This window comes from Martes martes (genome assembly GCF_963455335.1).
Source record: "Martes martes genome assembly, chromosome: 1".
NCBI lineage: Eukaryota > Metazoa > Chordata > Mammalia > Carnivora > Mustelidae > Martes > Martes martes.
In genome coordinates this window covers 106545371-106560914 of record NC_137888.1, presented here as the reverse complement: position 1 = coordinate 106560914, position 15544 = coordinate 106545371, and the positions used below count along the sequence as shown (strand labels likewise).

The window sequence follows — 15544 nt, the reverse complement described above, 5'->3', positions numbered from 1 at the left end:
GATATGACGAAGAAGTTTTCTCTCTGTTGTCTAGGCTTGTGGTACTATGGAGTCCTCTCTGCCTCTTCTCCATTTAATCAGTCTGATGTCCTACCAACTCAGCTCCTCCTCGTGTGTCCATCCTCCTCGCTTCACTCTTACTGCTGTGGTCCTGGCTCAGCCCACATCCTTTCTCACAAGGACAGTTGGAACTGCCAACTCAGAACGTATTCTAATCATGTGCCAGAGCAAACATCCTAAAACAGGAACGGGATCATTCTCCTGTCTGAACAACTCTGTTGCTGTCTTACCGGGCACACTACTGAACACTCAGCTCCTGAGCCTACCTTCCAGCTTTCCAGTTGGTCTCCGACTTCTCATTTCTCATATAGTTTAGGCTTCACGAAACTGGCCTCCGGCGCCCTGCTTGGGCCCACAGCTCACCCTCTGCCTCCTTTCTCTGCTGTGGAAATCTTGCTCACCGTTAAGGAAAACTCAAACCCTGTCTCCTCCATGAATCCATGCAGCGTGGGACCACTAGTTTTGTACCCAGACTGACTTGGATTCTAGATTCACTTCTTTTTTCTTTTTCTTTTTTTTTTTTTTAATTTATTTGACAGAGTGTGAGACAGATAGAGAGGGAACACAAGCAGGGGGAGTGGGTGAAGGAGAAGCAGACTCCCGATGAGCAGGGAGCCCAATGCAGGCCTTGATCCCAGGACCATGGGATCATGATCTGAGACAATGGCAGACGCTTAATGACTAAGCCACCCAGGCGCTTGCTGACTTGGATTCTAACCCCAACTCGGTCTCCTTTAACGTCTGGAGTCCTCTGCCCACCAGACGGGTACATTTTCATTTGTAGATATGATCACCAGCCTTGGGCTTATGAATAGCTTAGCAGTTGGAGGCCTTAGTGATGCATGTTTCCGAAGATACCTAACAACCCCTCTTATTATTCTTAAAATGATTATAGCCTCTACCCCAAACCTCAGTCAAGAAAGTCAAGAGCCTTATCAATAATAGAAAGTTACTGCCATGGGGCACCTGGGCGGCTCAGTCCGTTAAGGGTCTGCCTTCAGCTCAGGTGATGATCCCAGGGTGCTGGGATCGAGCCCCATGTCAGGCTTTCTGCTCGGTCGGAGTCTGCATCTCTCTCTGCCCTTCCCCCTTCTCTCTCTCTTTCAAAGAAACAAATAAAATCTAAAAACAAACAAACAAAACTGTGGCCACAGCCAAAGCTGCCTGCCACCTTCCTGCGGGATATCCCAGAGATCAGTTTAAGTGATACTTGAGAATCATAGGTTCCTGGCCTGGAGCAGGCACAGCAGACCCAGAAGTCACTACCATAAATTTTTACCAGAACTGTTAACAAAATAGCTGACTCCATCGCCAGAGCCATCAGAGACCAGTAAAGCGCCTGAGGCGCCCTAGCTCAGGTGGTCCTCAACAACAGTAATCAGGGCTGTCTTTGGGGCGGGGAGGTAGGGGTGGGGATGTCACTTAATCTGAGACTCAGATTTTTCATCCGCTAAATAAAAACAAAAATACCAACCTTGCAGGATTGTTGTGAGGATTAGGGATAATGGGCATATAGTAGGCGCTCAATAAAAAGTAATTTTCATTATTTCTGTGGTCACGATGACCGCCGCACCGCACTGGACTGGAGCACTGGCTGTGTCTGTTCTGTAGCACAGCTGGGGGTGGACAAGAGTGTCTCGAGCACTAGACTGCAAGCTCGCTGTAGGCAGGGCTCCTGAATCACTCCGGCTCCCTCAGCACCTGGCAAAGAGCCTGCAAATAAGCAGAGAAAGAGACTAAGGTAAACATGGGGGGAAAGATACACAGACGGAAAAAGGGTAAGCGCCCGTGAGGGCTGCTGGAAGACCTGTTTCCGCTGGAATCTCGACAGGCCGGCACGGCCCGCGGAGCCCGCGCTGGGGGCGGGGCCTGGGTCTAGGGGCGGGGCTTGTCGCGGACCCCGCCCCGGTCCGTCTGCGAATGCGCTCCGCAGGCGCAGGCCGCGCGCAGCCCCGACTGGGAGCTGCTTGCGGCTTCTTCCGCGGCTCGGCGGGTCCGGGAGCGGGCGCCGAGATGCGCCCCCTGCTCGGCCTCCTGCTGGTCTTCGTCGGCTGCACCTTCGCCCTGTACTTGCTGTCGACGCGACTGCCCCGCGGGCGGCCCCTGGGTTCCGGCGAGGACGCCGCAGGCAGGTGCGTGGCGGGGGCCGCGGATCGGGTCAGAGGAAGGGAGCCAGGTCTGAGGAGGGGGCCCGGGAGCGGAGGCGTCGGGGGCGGGGGGCCGATTCCGGACTGGGGGTCGGGGTCTGGGGTCCCGGCCGCGTCCGTCCGGTGTCGGGCGGGCGGGGTGGATGGGACTGGGGGCCCCGGCTGAAGGTGCGGGCTGCGCGGTGTGCAGTTCGGGCGCGCGATCCGTGGCTTTGCTCCCAGGGCGGTGATTTGCTGAGGGAGACGCGGCGTCTTCTCCCGGCGGCGCCCGTTCCCGCGCCTCTGTGGGCGCGTCGGCGTCGCCGCGGGAGCCGTGTGCTCGTCGCCTTCCCGGGCCCGGCCCTAACCCGCCCCTCGCTCCTGTGTGGACCCGCAGCCCGCTCTCCGTGGCTGCTGTCCGCCTCCCTGCTTCGACCTCCCCACCCCATCTCACTTCGTCCGCTCTGCCCTTGGGACTTGCAGGCATTCGGTCTTCACAAGTGTTGCAGGGACAGCTTTAAATTATTCATGAATTAATGATCAGGTCCGCCCGTCTTCCTGGCTGTCTCTACTTTTCGCCTTCTCATGACCGACTGGGTGGGCCAGGAGGCGGCACCGCCGGGCTGATTTCCCCAGGAGTGTTGCACACTGTTTATGGAAGTGTGCCTGACCCAGCCTTGCGTTGGCAAGGATGTTACTGATACTTGAATATGAGGATAACTTTTCAGTTACAGTATTCTTTTGCCCTGGTGGAGAAGGCTCTCCTGTGGGTGTCAGACATACTAAGAGAAACATTCTGATGACAAGTGTAAGGGTTTGCTCGTAATTGATCGTTCATGGATTCTGGGGTTACTCTGATGTCAGAGACAAGGTGGCCTTTACACTGTAACCCTCGTACAGGGTTCAGAATGCACTAAGGGCCAGGTGAAGAGAGGGGTGAAAAGGCAGGGTTGGTTTCAAGCCTGACCTGTTATCATGGAGCTTATGTTTATGGTACAGGACAGATACACCTTCCCAGAGAATCTTTAATTGGCGTGTTAGTGACTGATAAAACAACATTTTACCTAGTAACTGGGGAACACTGTGAAGTTTCAGTTGTCCTTGGCCTGAAGCTTGTGGGGGAGGGGGCATTCCACGAAGGGAAAGCAATTTAGGACGTTTAGTTCTTGCCTGAAAGTGAATCCGTTTAAGAATAGATCATAAAGTCTGAGAGCGAAAGGGCACTTACTACTCATTTTTCCTATAAGAGGACTGAGGCCCAGGGGCTAGCCCAAGATCCCACTGCTGGATAGCAGCAAATTTGAGATGTTAACCCAGGTCTCCAGTCCCAAACTAGGGCCCTTCTGTCTCCCTCTGCTGTGTGGTGTCCCTTTACCTGTCACCCTGGGCTCCCACTATGTCTGTGTTCCCAGCAAACCAGATGATGGGCACATTCATAAACCTGCTTTGGAATGAAGACACAAGTGACTTTCCCAGGTAGTATATTGATCTGGACTCACGTTTCCATGCGCTTTTCCAAATCCCTAGGTCACTGTGGTTCCCTTCAGACCTGGCGGAGCTGCGGGAGCTCTCCGAGGTCCTTCGAGAATACCGGAAGGAGCACCAGGCCTACGTGTTCCTGCTGTTCTGCAGCGCCTACCTCTACAAGCAGGGCTTTGCCATCCCTGGCTCCAGCTTCCTGGTCAGTGCCCTGCCCTCCTTCTGTGCCCACCGGGAAACCACCTTCTGTCTTTGCAGAGGGGCCCTTAGGCTGCCAATCGCGCAGTCCCGAGGAAGACTGGCAGCCATGTGCTGACAGCCTCCCCTGGGTCAAACACTGTCCTAGTTGCTTTGCTGACCTTATTTAACTCTCCTAGCAGCCTTAGCGTGTGGGCACCATTATCACATTTTATAGATAAGGAAGCAGTGCACTGGGAAGTGACTGTCCGAGGTGACAAGGTGAGGAGGGTTGGGACTGGGGTCTGAACCATGTCTGTCTGGCTCCAAGGGCTGCCTGGACAGGCTGTGCGCTGTCCCAGAGATACTCGCACAATCCGGGCTGGGTTGGCTGTTCCTCCACAGAGCTTCCATAACAGTTTGCATTTCAGCACTGTTTTCTGTTACTTTTTGAAAATCTGTGTCCTCCTTTCATCTTTGGGCTCTTTGAAAACCAGGCCCATTCCTGATTCTTGGCTTGGTGTTTTCTTTGTGAGGCTTAGGGAAGCGCCTTCACAAATGTTTGATGAACAGATGCGTGTTGTTGATGGTGATAAGAGGCTGGAGGGACTGGGGAAACCTCCCCATTGTGGGGAAGATAAGCCCTTCTGATCTCCCAGGCATCCCCCCCCCCTTGGAGCCACGGTGCTGGGCCCAGGCACGCGCTCTTGCTGCAGGCTGCTTCTCTTCCGTTGTCGCTTGAGGTTCTGCAGAAGAACCTTCCTGCCCTCCCCGCAGCATTTTCAGCTGTCTCATATAAATGTGTGTCTATTTTAGGGCTTGGGTGGGTTTGAATCTCAGCTGCATAACCACGGGGAACCCCTTTAACTTCTCCAGCCTTGTTTCCTTGCCTGGAGAACGGGCCCCTCCTACACATTGTTGTGTGGAGGAGTAAATGAAACTGTATGAGAGCAGCGAGAGCAGCTGGGTCGGTGACAGTGCCTGGCACACAGTGGCCCTCAGCGCTTGTTGCATGACTAAGTGACCGAGCAGGAGACCCTGAAAGCTTCCTTCTGTCCTGCTTTTTTCTTCTACGTTGGCATCTTTTCTCTACTCCAGATTTGGGCTGGATGCCTGTAAGCCGTCTCTTTGTGGGAAACGGGAAAAAAGCAAACGTGTCCATGTCAAGAGAGACAGGGAGGTGTGTGGTGCTTGAGGTCAGGGACTGACTGCTTGGGGGTGCTCCTGGAGCTGCCTTCCCTCTTCTTCTTTTTTTTTTTTTTTTTTTTTTTAAGCGTGCTCCATGCCCAACATGGGGCTTGAACTCACAACCCTGAGATCAAGAGTCAGAGGCTGTACCAACTGAGCCAGCCAGGTGCCCCCTCTGCCTCTCTTCTTGAGCTGATCCCTCTTCAGGGCAGAGTCAGATGCTACCTGGGAGTGATCCTATCTCTGCCTAGTGTGTGGTTGGGCGTGATACTTAACCTCCCCCTGGAGAGTGGCGTAAGGATGGCATATGACACAGGGTCATAGTAAGGGTGGCATAAGACAGGTAGTTCAGCCCTTCACGTATAGTAGTGCTCATCAGACCCCCACGTTTTTTTTTTCTTTTTATTAACATATAATTTATTATTTGCTTCAGGGGTACAGGTCTGTGAATCATCAGTCTTACACATTTCACAGCACTCACCAAAGCACATACCCTCCCCAGTGTCCATCACCCAGCCACCCTGTTCCTCCCACCCCCCACCCTCCAGCAACTCTCACTTTGTTTATTGAGATTAAGAGTCTCTTATGGTTTGTCTCCCTCCCCCGTCCCATCTTGTTTAATTTTTTCCCCCTCCCTTCCCCCCAAGACCCCCGCCCTGCCTCTCAAATTTTTCATATCAGAGAGATCATATGATAATTGTCTTTCTCTGATTGACCTATTTCACTCAGTATAATACCCTCTAGGTCCATCCACATCATTGCATATGGCAAGATTTCAGTTTTTTGATGGCTTCATAGTATTCCATTGTATATATATATCACATCTTCTTTACCCATTCATCTGTTGATGGACATCTAGACTTTTTCCATAGTTTGGCTATTGGGGACATTGCTGCTATAAACATTCGAGTGCACGTGCCCCTTCAGATCACTACATTTGTATCTTTAGGGTAAATACCCAGTAGTGCGATTGCTGGGTCATAGGGTAGCTCTATTTTCAACTTTTTGAGGAACCTCCATACTGTTTTCCAGAGTGGCTGCCCCAGCATGCATTCCTGCCAACAGTGTAGGAGGGTTCCCCGTTCCCCATATCCTCGCCAACATCTGTCATTTCCTGACTTGTTAATTTTAGCCATTCTGACTGGTGTGAGGTGGTATCTCACTGTGGTTTTGATTTGTATTTCCCTGATGTCGAGTGATGTTGAGGACCTTTTCATGTCAGACCCCTACCTTCTCACTTAGAAGTTCCCCTTTTACTTTCTCTCTTGGATCCCATGTTTGGCAGGGTGACATCTACCAACTAAACTGTATTTAGGATGTATTCTTTCACTTTTCATTTTCCTTAATCTAAGACTTTTTTGAGTGTCAGCTAGAGCTCCAGTCAACATGGAACCCCCAGCATTCTCTGCCACACAGATGTAAGTCCAACAAAAAGCAAAGAAAGAGGACGTTTTATATAGCCTGGGTGGTCTTCCTGAAGGAAAATTCACGGTTTACATTCATCTAAAATGGTAACAATAATGTGTGAGTTGCATTTCTCCCTTCTTGGAGCACTAGTGATTGTAGGACCTCCCACCGCCACGCAGCAGGTGGGGGGTGGGAGGGGCCTGTATACACATGTTGTCCCAGAGAATGTTCTCCTGCTTTCTGAAGTGTTCATCTTCATCCCTGTTGGGAAGGTGAAGAGACCAAGGCCAGGGGTGCAGTTCCCAGCCCTGTCATCACTTTTCATTTACCACTACAGAATGGGAGTTGGGTTTTGGTTTGGAAAATCACTGGAAGAGAAGGGAACCTGGGGCTTCAGTACAGGGTGGCTGTAGCCACCAGATGTTCTAACAGCTGAGGTGTTTTTTCTATTTTCACAGAATATTTTAGCGGGTGCTTTGTTCGGACCATGGCTGGGGCTTCTGCTGTGCTGTGTGTTGACATCAGTGGGTGCCACGTGCTGCTACCTGCTCTCCAGTGTCTTTGGCAAACAGCTGGTGGTCTCCTACTTTCCTGATAAAGTGTCCCTGCTGCAGAGGAAGGTAAGGGGAGGGGCTGCGACTGAGTGCTGGGCCCCCAGTGAGGGTCCCCTCAGGGCCTTGAGGGGTGTGCAGACAGGAATTTCCCACTGTGCTCCCGCGCCCTGCTTTGGAGCTCTTAGGGGTTCCTTTCGGTACGTTCATGAGGCACAGACCTGGGGTCAAACTCCAGCTTCATCATTACCCACTCTGTGACTTTGAGCAAGTTCCTGACTTCTCTGAGCCTCAGGTACTTCCATTTTAAAGAAGATTTTATTTATTTACTTGATAAACAGAGATCACAAGTAGGCAGAGAGGCAGGAAGAGACAGAGGAGGAAGCAGGCTCCCCATGGAGCAGAGAGCCCGATGTGGGGCTCGATCCCAGGACCCTGGGATCATGACCTGAGCCAAAGGCAGAGGCTTTAACCCACTGAGCCACCCAGGTGTCCCAGGTACTTCCATTTTAAAAATGAGGAAAACAGGGGCGCCTGGGTGGCTCAGTCAGTTGTGTCTGCCTTCAGCTCGGGTCCTGATCTCAGGGTCCTGGGATTGAGCCCCAGGTCAGGCTCCCTGCTCAGCGAGTAGTCTGCTTCTCTCTCTCTCTCTCTGCCATCCCCCCTCTTATGTTCTCTTTCTCTCTCTCTGTGTCAAATAAAATAAATAAAATCTTAATTTTAAAAAAATGAGGAAAAAAGTCTCTGCTCTGGAGGGTCATTGGAGAGTCAGGAACAGTATATGTGAAGTAGGGCGCCTGGGTGGCTCAGTGGGTTAAGCCTCTGCCCTCGGCTCAGGTCATGATCTCAGGGTCCTGGGATCGAGTCCCGCATTGGGCTGTGCTCAGCAGGGAGCCTGCTTCCTCCCCCGTCTCTCTGCCTGCCTCTCTGCCTACTTGTGATCGCTCTCTGTGTGTCAAATAAATAAATAAAATCTTAAAAAAAAAAAAAGAATACGTGAAGTATCTAGAGCAGTGCTGGGTGCTATCAGATTTTCAGTATCTGGAGATTCTTTCTGCTTCTTAATGGCCTTGTCTTTTTTGGCTACAGGTGGAGGAGAATAGAAACAGCCTGTTTTTTTTCTTACTGTTTCTGAGACTTTTCCCCATGACACCAAACTGGTTCTTGAACCTCTCAGCTCCAATTCTGAACATCCCGATTGTGCATTTCTTCTTCTCTGTTCTGATCGGTAAGAAGCTGGTGGGGTGAGTCTGAGTCCTAGCGTTGCCATGCTGGGGGCTTGCTCTGGGTTACCAGCCACGTGGGCCTGTGCCTGCCTCCGAGAGCCCAGGTTTGTGAAGAACAGGGTCAAGCCTTGTGACCTCAAGTAATTAATCCTGATTGCAGATCTGCTGAGGGATGAACAGAAAACCCTTAAGAATACTTTGGGAAAAGTAAGGATTGTTCATTCCACCAAGGTATTTAGCACATGTTGTGTGGCCAACACTAGGCTAGGCACTGGGGTTCAAAGCATCACCTGTGAAAAACCAGTGACTTGGCCCTTGGCAAGGTCTCAGGAAATGCTGGCAGGAAAGCAGAGCTGGAGTGAGGGTGTGTGGGTGAAGAAAGGGCAGAGGCTGAGAGAGGAGCAGAGCAAAGGACTTCCTCTCTGGCCCTGGCCCCAGTTTTGATTCAGAGCTGCTTTGAGAAGAGCTGGTACTAGTAAATTTCCTTCTTGCCTTTCAACAATTGTCTGACCTTCAGCAAGCGACTCACCCTCCATGGGCCACTTGGCCAGGTGAGGGGCTGGGACGAGAGTGCTGTTTCTCAAAGTCTGGGCCTTGGATCACCTTTATCAGCGTGGTAACATGCTGATAGCCTACAGAAAACTGTGGTTTTCTCCACACTAGAAGTAAACCACCCTCTTTAAGCCAAAGACAAGGATTGCCTCTCTTAAACCTGCTTTAGAGCATGGAGAGACTGACTGACTACTCAGGGCTTCTAGGTTGAACATAATCTGTGGTCGAGCAGCTGCTATTAATAGGGAATGCTTGAGAGAGAAATTGGGGTCTTAAATCGAAGCAAGATCGACCACAGCTCCTTCTGGTCATAGTAGCTTTCAGACAAAGTGCCTTGGTTCCTCAGCAGCCTGTAATTACGTAGGTGGCAGGAGCCTTGGAAAAACTCTGGAGACCAGTGCTCCAGTCCCCTCTCTGACAAGCTGTGTGACCTTGAGTGCTCTGTGACCTGGAGGCATCGTCTACAGTAGGGGAGGAATGGCTTATCAGGGGGTCCCAAACCAGTTAGTCTCAGGAGTGGATGTCAGAAGCCATTAGGATGCAGGTTCTTGGGATTTACTCCAGGAGCAGGTAACCAGAATTGGGGGGTGGAGCCAGGGGCAAGGATGTGTTTTTACCGCTTCCCCAGGGGGTTGCTATACAACCAGCCTGGCTGGCTGCCAGTCAGACTTCTGGGGTCCAGTGGAATTGATGATCTCATAGAGACAGTATAGAATGCAAAAGTAGTGCTTTTTCTGAGAAACTTGTTTTTTATCTTATGCATATTATAACTCTCATAAAGCTGGTGTCTCTCATTACTTAGGCTGTTGGGTGCTCAGGACCCAGTTATGTGGGTGAACCTTATGCTTTTTCATACTAACCGTATCTCCTGATTTTAGTCTTCATTTATTTTGGGTTTCCTGTTAAAAATATTTTTATTCTATTGTAGTGTATGCATTTTTTGTAAATCATTTCAAGTCTTTTAGTTAAGACCGTTTATGGGAAGTGAGGAAAGCGGGGGAAGGGGTGAAGAAGGGAAAGAACTAATGTGCTCAGGGGTCAGGAGTTGGGCAAAAAAGATCTGGAGTCATGGGTGTGAATTTCTGGGGACATTTCTGAAGGGTTATTGGTTTTCATTTTGCTGCCCCTGGTAACAGGCTCTTCCCCTTTCTTCCAGGTTTGGTCCCGTACAATTTTATCTGTGTGCAGACAGGCTCCATCCTGTCTACTCTTACCTCCCTGGATGCTCTTTTCTCCTGGGAAACGGTCTTCAAGCTTTTGGCCATTGCCCTGGTGGCCTTAGTTCCTGGAACCCTCATTAAAAAATTTAGTCAGAAGGACCTGCATTTGAATGAAATAAGCAACGCCAATCATCTAACTAGTAGAAAGGACACGTGATCTGGGTTTTTTGTTTGCCACGTTCCTGGACTCTGTTGCTCCTTTGTATAATGGTGTGGTCCTCTGCAGCCCCTCACTGTTTTTAGTTACCCTCAGCAGGTGACTTGGACACTGTCCATCTCTGTGCAGTGTTTTCATAAAGGACTCTCTGTGCTCTAGAAGGGGAATTGTGTCGGCCTAGCAGGACACTCTGTGAAACGGATGGCCTTCTAGAAAATCCTGTTTATGTTCTTTTGAATAACAAGGAACTCAGGGTGGTCTGTTGTATTTGCCTCTTGCCAAGCCCTGAGCTGCCTTAGGAGAAGATGCTGATTGTCCTTGTCCGGAGCACCTCTCTTCCAGCCAGTTGTGACAGGTGTTCTCTGGTTAAGTCCCTAGTGGGTGTTCTTGGTGTAAATGATGATATTACCCTCATCTTGTTAGTCTCTTGAAGAGTGTTCTGTACTACTTTTTTGCTGATGACCTACCTCTTCCATAAAACAAGGGAAACAAGCTGATGTACCATGCAGAACTTGTACGCACAGCTCAAATGCACAGTGGTCTCCGTTGACGCTCTTCGTGTCCAGATGCGCTGACGTTACCATATATGTCAGACCTCTTAGTTGCATGTTCTGATAATTAAGCTGATTGCAAATAGATTATTAAATATGAATGCAGCAAACTCTATGTTATGGTATGTTCTGGAGAAATTCTTACCTGTCTGAATGGGGCAGCATCCTTGGCTCACTTGAACCAAATAACTATCAGTACATTTTCTAATCTGGCCTTTCTGTGTGGGAATCCTTTCTCCATCCTCCTGCTAGGAGAATGGATTCAGTACACTCGGCTATCAGCCAGTGTGCCCTCTGTATTTTTTTCATGTTATCATTTGTTGAGAATGACTGAGGAACACTTTGATTTTTTAATCCAAAGAGGAAAACTTGGCTTTAGATTACTTTGTTGTGTTATATTTTAATGAGCTGTAGCTGTCATTGCCTCTTGCAGCTTGAACAGGCACAGGCCTGGGTTCATACTGCCAGGAACACAAAGACCTCGGCACCTGAACTGACCAGCTCTCTGGGATCACGGACCCTACGGGAGTAACTCACATTTCTTACCAATGGAACTGTTGCCTTTGGGCATCAGCTGCTGGGTTTCGATCTGGCTCAGCCAGTCTTGCCAAGGCTTTCACCTGGGCCACTGTTGTACATGCATCCTCGAGAATGCTCCTGTTCAGTAGGAAGCATGAATTCCCAAGCACTGCTTTTGGGATATGGTATAATCCCAAAAAACACCACAAGGACTTCATTTTTGAAGTTGTGTTGCTTTAAAAAAAGCTTGGTGACGAGTAGGGGTGAGGAGAAGGCTTTATGAAATCTGTGGCTTTGTGTGTTCTGGAGGAGGGTGAGGGAAGGAGGAAACCAGTGTTTTCTACATTATTGCAAGTACATGCCCTTCGCCCTTCACAGGATCCTTGTGTTTGTCTCTCTCTTCCCCCATGATTTTGCTACAATGTGCCTTACCAGTTTTGAGTTTACAGGTAAAGCAATTTCCCAAATAAATGGATATAAATGTTCTGTGTGGTGTGTGTTGGACATGTTGCTAACTTTCCATTCCCCTTGCCAGTGGGAATCAGGATAGGCTGAAAAATGGATAATCCAAAATGGTGTTTTAGCTTTCTGCTCTCAGGAGGCATCTTACCACGATGACTCTTTGGACGCCAGATTTTTGTTTTCCTCTGTTTCTTCTCTACACCCACTTTATAGTGGGGTCACTGATAACAGAGGAGGAACTACAAGATGGGCAGCAGGGAAGCTGTGGGAAGGCAGGAAGCTCTTGTCCAGACTGACAAAACAATCAAGGAGAGACTATGAGCAAAGAAAACAATGGTTTCCCTTCCTTCTGTGGGTGTGTCTGAAACAACAGAGCCACAGAAACCAGCTTCTGCACACCTGGCTTTCCTGGCCACAGGACACCCTGCCTGTCAAGTCTTCCCTTCCCTAAAGCTCTGACAAGTGCCTTGACGCGAAGGCAGCTTTCAGGACACACACAGCACCTTAGGAAAAGACAGGACCAGGAAAGAGTGAAGCACACTTTTTGTTTAATTCCATGCATTGGTTTGCTTCGCTCATTGCTCTTGTTCCCCTCACCGTACAATCGCTCAGTACAGATGGAGCTGGCATCAGAAACCACCGGGAGCAGGGGACTGATGGGGCTAGAGACCCAGAGGAGACATGAGGAAGCTCATTTTGAGACTTAACCACAGGAAAGAATTTGCTCCAAATTGATAGGAACTCCCAATTATTGCAATCAAGAATCCAAGTGGGTCTTCCGACTTCCAGAATCTGAGGAGAAGTGGAGAGCCACCTGGGTAATACGGTCCCTGAGGGACATCTTCATAAGAGCTTGCACATTCTGACTGGGGGGGAGGGGCTCTCTGTGGAGAACCACTGGAGGACCCCTTCTGCCAGGTCACTGGGCAGCAGCCTGGGGCCCGAAGCCGGTGTTCCCCTGAGTGCTATGAAGTGGCTCCAGAGAGTAAGCCTGGCATTCTGCTGGAAGTTTCCTTACAGCAGCCTTGCATCCACGTGGGGGCCTGTCTCTGTGAAATCCTGTCACGATACCCTCGTCATGCGACAGTTAAAAGCCTCACCCCAACTCCTTTGAGGTAACCCTGTTTCTCAAAGCAGGGCTTTGAGAACTCCCCTCTTCTGCCATTTGTCCCTGAGAAGTGTTCCAGGTTCCAGAAGGGTCTTCCACTTGGCAACCTTGTTCATTCCAGTTTGACTAGGTGCTTGCAGTATTGGCTGTACCATGCAAACAAGCCGACTAATGTAATTCTTACGTGCTAGTCTATGAGGTTGGTAACATTGGTGGTAGGAGTATACGAGGATGTTTATTCTATGAAATCAGCAAAGAAGAAAAATCTTGCTGCCTGGAAAGGCACTAAATTCATACTGACAGTACAAGTCAAAGTCTTAAAAAGAATATCACATTGTTTTGGTACATTAGCCTCATGAAGTCTAACAAAGAAGCAAATAACTGGGACTTAACATACTAACTTTGTTCGTAGAAGGGGAGGGAGGAACATGCTTATTGAACACAATGAAATGATACAAATGAAGAGACACTTTTGAATTCCATTCATCAGTGTTTGGAAATTCTTCAACTGGAATTGTCCAAAAGGGCAGTGGGTGGAAGCAAGTGGCTTTTTTCCTGCCAGTGAGTCACAGGGTGGGCTCCAGAAGGAGGACACTGGTGTGATCCTGTCACTCTCCCTTCAGGACTAACTCAAGATACCAAACCACCTTGAAAGAATTAATTATGAGTTTAGGATTGGGATGCCAAAACAGATCTCCCCTTACACACCAATTCCAGTCAGGTGGTGGTGGTTGTTCCCAGTGCTCTGTTGGGAGAGGTTCTAAGGCTGTGTCCAGGCTGGGTAGGAAAGAATATGGCGGTCAGTAAGTGACATCAATCTTGGGTGTTTGGGGTGCAGATGGTGGAGGGCAGTATGCAGTCATATTTTGGTTTCTGGCTTAGTGGGAAAACAAAACAGCACACTGTACTGCAAAGCAGGGCAGGAATTCCTTGGATTCCAAATGTATTCTGTTCTGGAGAATTCAGTTCCAGGAAGTTCAAATGAGAACATTTTATGAAAAGGGGAAAAACTTGAGACAAAAGAGCATGGGGATAAAAAAGTAAAATATTTGATCAGTAAGGCTGCATTCACACAGAATGGATGTCAGTGTTTCACAGTAGGGAAGGGCATTTAAAATTGGGTTGGTACCAGGAAACTCCAATACCATCACATCTATTACTTAGGGTAAGAGGGAAATTTAGCACAATGAGGCCCTGAAATGTCCAGTACTTACTAAGTACTACTTTAAAAAAAATCCTCAATTCTAGAAGGATGATTTGTTGATACTAAAGTTTTTAAATATCTGAAATTCCAGTAGGCTGTACCAAATCATCTTACCACAGAGCTAGCTAGCATCTTCACCCTTTTTGAGTAGGAACTCCCACTGTCTTACAAACAAATCGAAACTTCACTGGCAGTAAGGTCTATTATCATTTCAAGTGGATGTCGGCTTCTCAGTCCCTCTGCTAAGCAGTTTTAATAGGAATTGTTATCAGAGGACATGATCTAGAAATAGGTGAAAATCAAAACCAAATGTTCACCAGCAAGACAAATTAAGACTCATTATCTTGCAGCCCGTCAAAAACAGATGCTAAATGAGTGTGAACGCTCACCCCGAGGGGGTTAACTTTTCGATCCCAATACTGAAGCTTGAAATCAGAGTCCTGAGGGCTGAAGAATCAGCTCTTCAATTCCCCGAGCTCTGGACGCAGTGTCTTCAGGTAACTGTGGAGTTGTTCTCAAAGAAACATACACCAATTCACAACGGTCCTGGTTAGCTCAAGGCAGGCAGTGAAGGGCCAGGCTTCGCTAGAAAAGGCTTTTAACCTAGGCTATGGATACTGTTCTCTTCTGAAGCCTCTAGTCACTTCTACTAAAAATAAAAATAAAAATAAAAACGTTCAACGTGGAACTTTATTCAACTCTTGACAATACAATGAATGGCTAAAGATTCAACACTGCCTACTAGCCTAACATGCTCATAACAGTAAACCCAATAGGTAGATATGGCATTATCATGACAAGCAGTCAAGATGGGAATTCAAAAAAAATATCAGAATTATGAGGTATCAGGTATGGGTATTCTGGGAAGACCATCACTGAGAGGCGTAAGACAGAAGCTGACCCTCATGTTTCCCTTTTGCCACTAGAGGTGGGCAAGAACTGCACGAGAAGAAGCATGTTTTAACTTGGAGAGAAAGAGGACGTAGGCTTGTAGCTTCTCTGTTCCCAGAAGCGACGAAGCAGAGGGATTCACAGTACAGTGTGGTTGAAAGTCCAACGATGGAAACTATGGCCTTTCAAGATACCTTTCCAGCCCTATCACCCTCTAAACGACTAGGCCTCCTTCTAGAATTTCTCTCATCTTTTATGGGATGACATTACAGCTAGGCAATTTATGTCAGTGTCATGACATATATATTCTTTTTTCTTCTTCTTCTTCTTCTTTTTAATGTTTCTTTGCTATTCCCAGACAGGAGGGAAAAAAAGGTTTTGATGCTACGGGACCCGGCAGGAAGGAGATGACAAACTGCCGACCGCTCCCGACGCTGCCTAACCCACGGGCCCCGGGAGGAAATTCCCTAGGCCGGTTCCTCCCAGGGCACTAAATAATTCTCTTTTGGCTTCTAAGGTAGTCTCATGATTTTATTTCTTATGAAACTTGAGAAAGTTTACAGCTTTTGAAGTCTTTGTCCATCCACTCAGTACCTGCCCACCCAGGAGCTTTGAGGATCAAGTCAAAAACCACAGCGTATCCACTGGGCTCCAGTGCAGAACCCA

At 48.7% G+C, this 15544-nt stretch overlaps 1 protein-coding gene across 1 annotated transcript; it reads left to right on the top strand.

Annotated features, from left to right (window-relative positions):
- The first annotated feature begins 1968 nt into the window (after window positions 1-1968).
- TMEM41A (transmembrane protein 41A) lies at window positions 1969-11699 on the top strand. The gene is made up of 5 exons (XM_080809272.1): window positions 1969-2192; window positions 3714-3867; window positions 6896-7057; window positions 8078-8216; window positions 9923-11699. Exons 1-5 carry the CDS (start codon window positions 1981-1983, stop codon window positions 10141-10143), a joined length of 888 nt encoding a protein of 295 aa, XP_080665398.1. The 5' UTR covers window positions 1969-1980; the 3' UTR covers window positions 10144-11699.
- Window positions 11700-15544: the final 3845 nt, after the last annotated feature.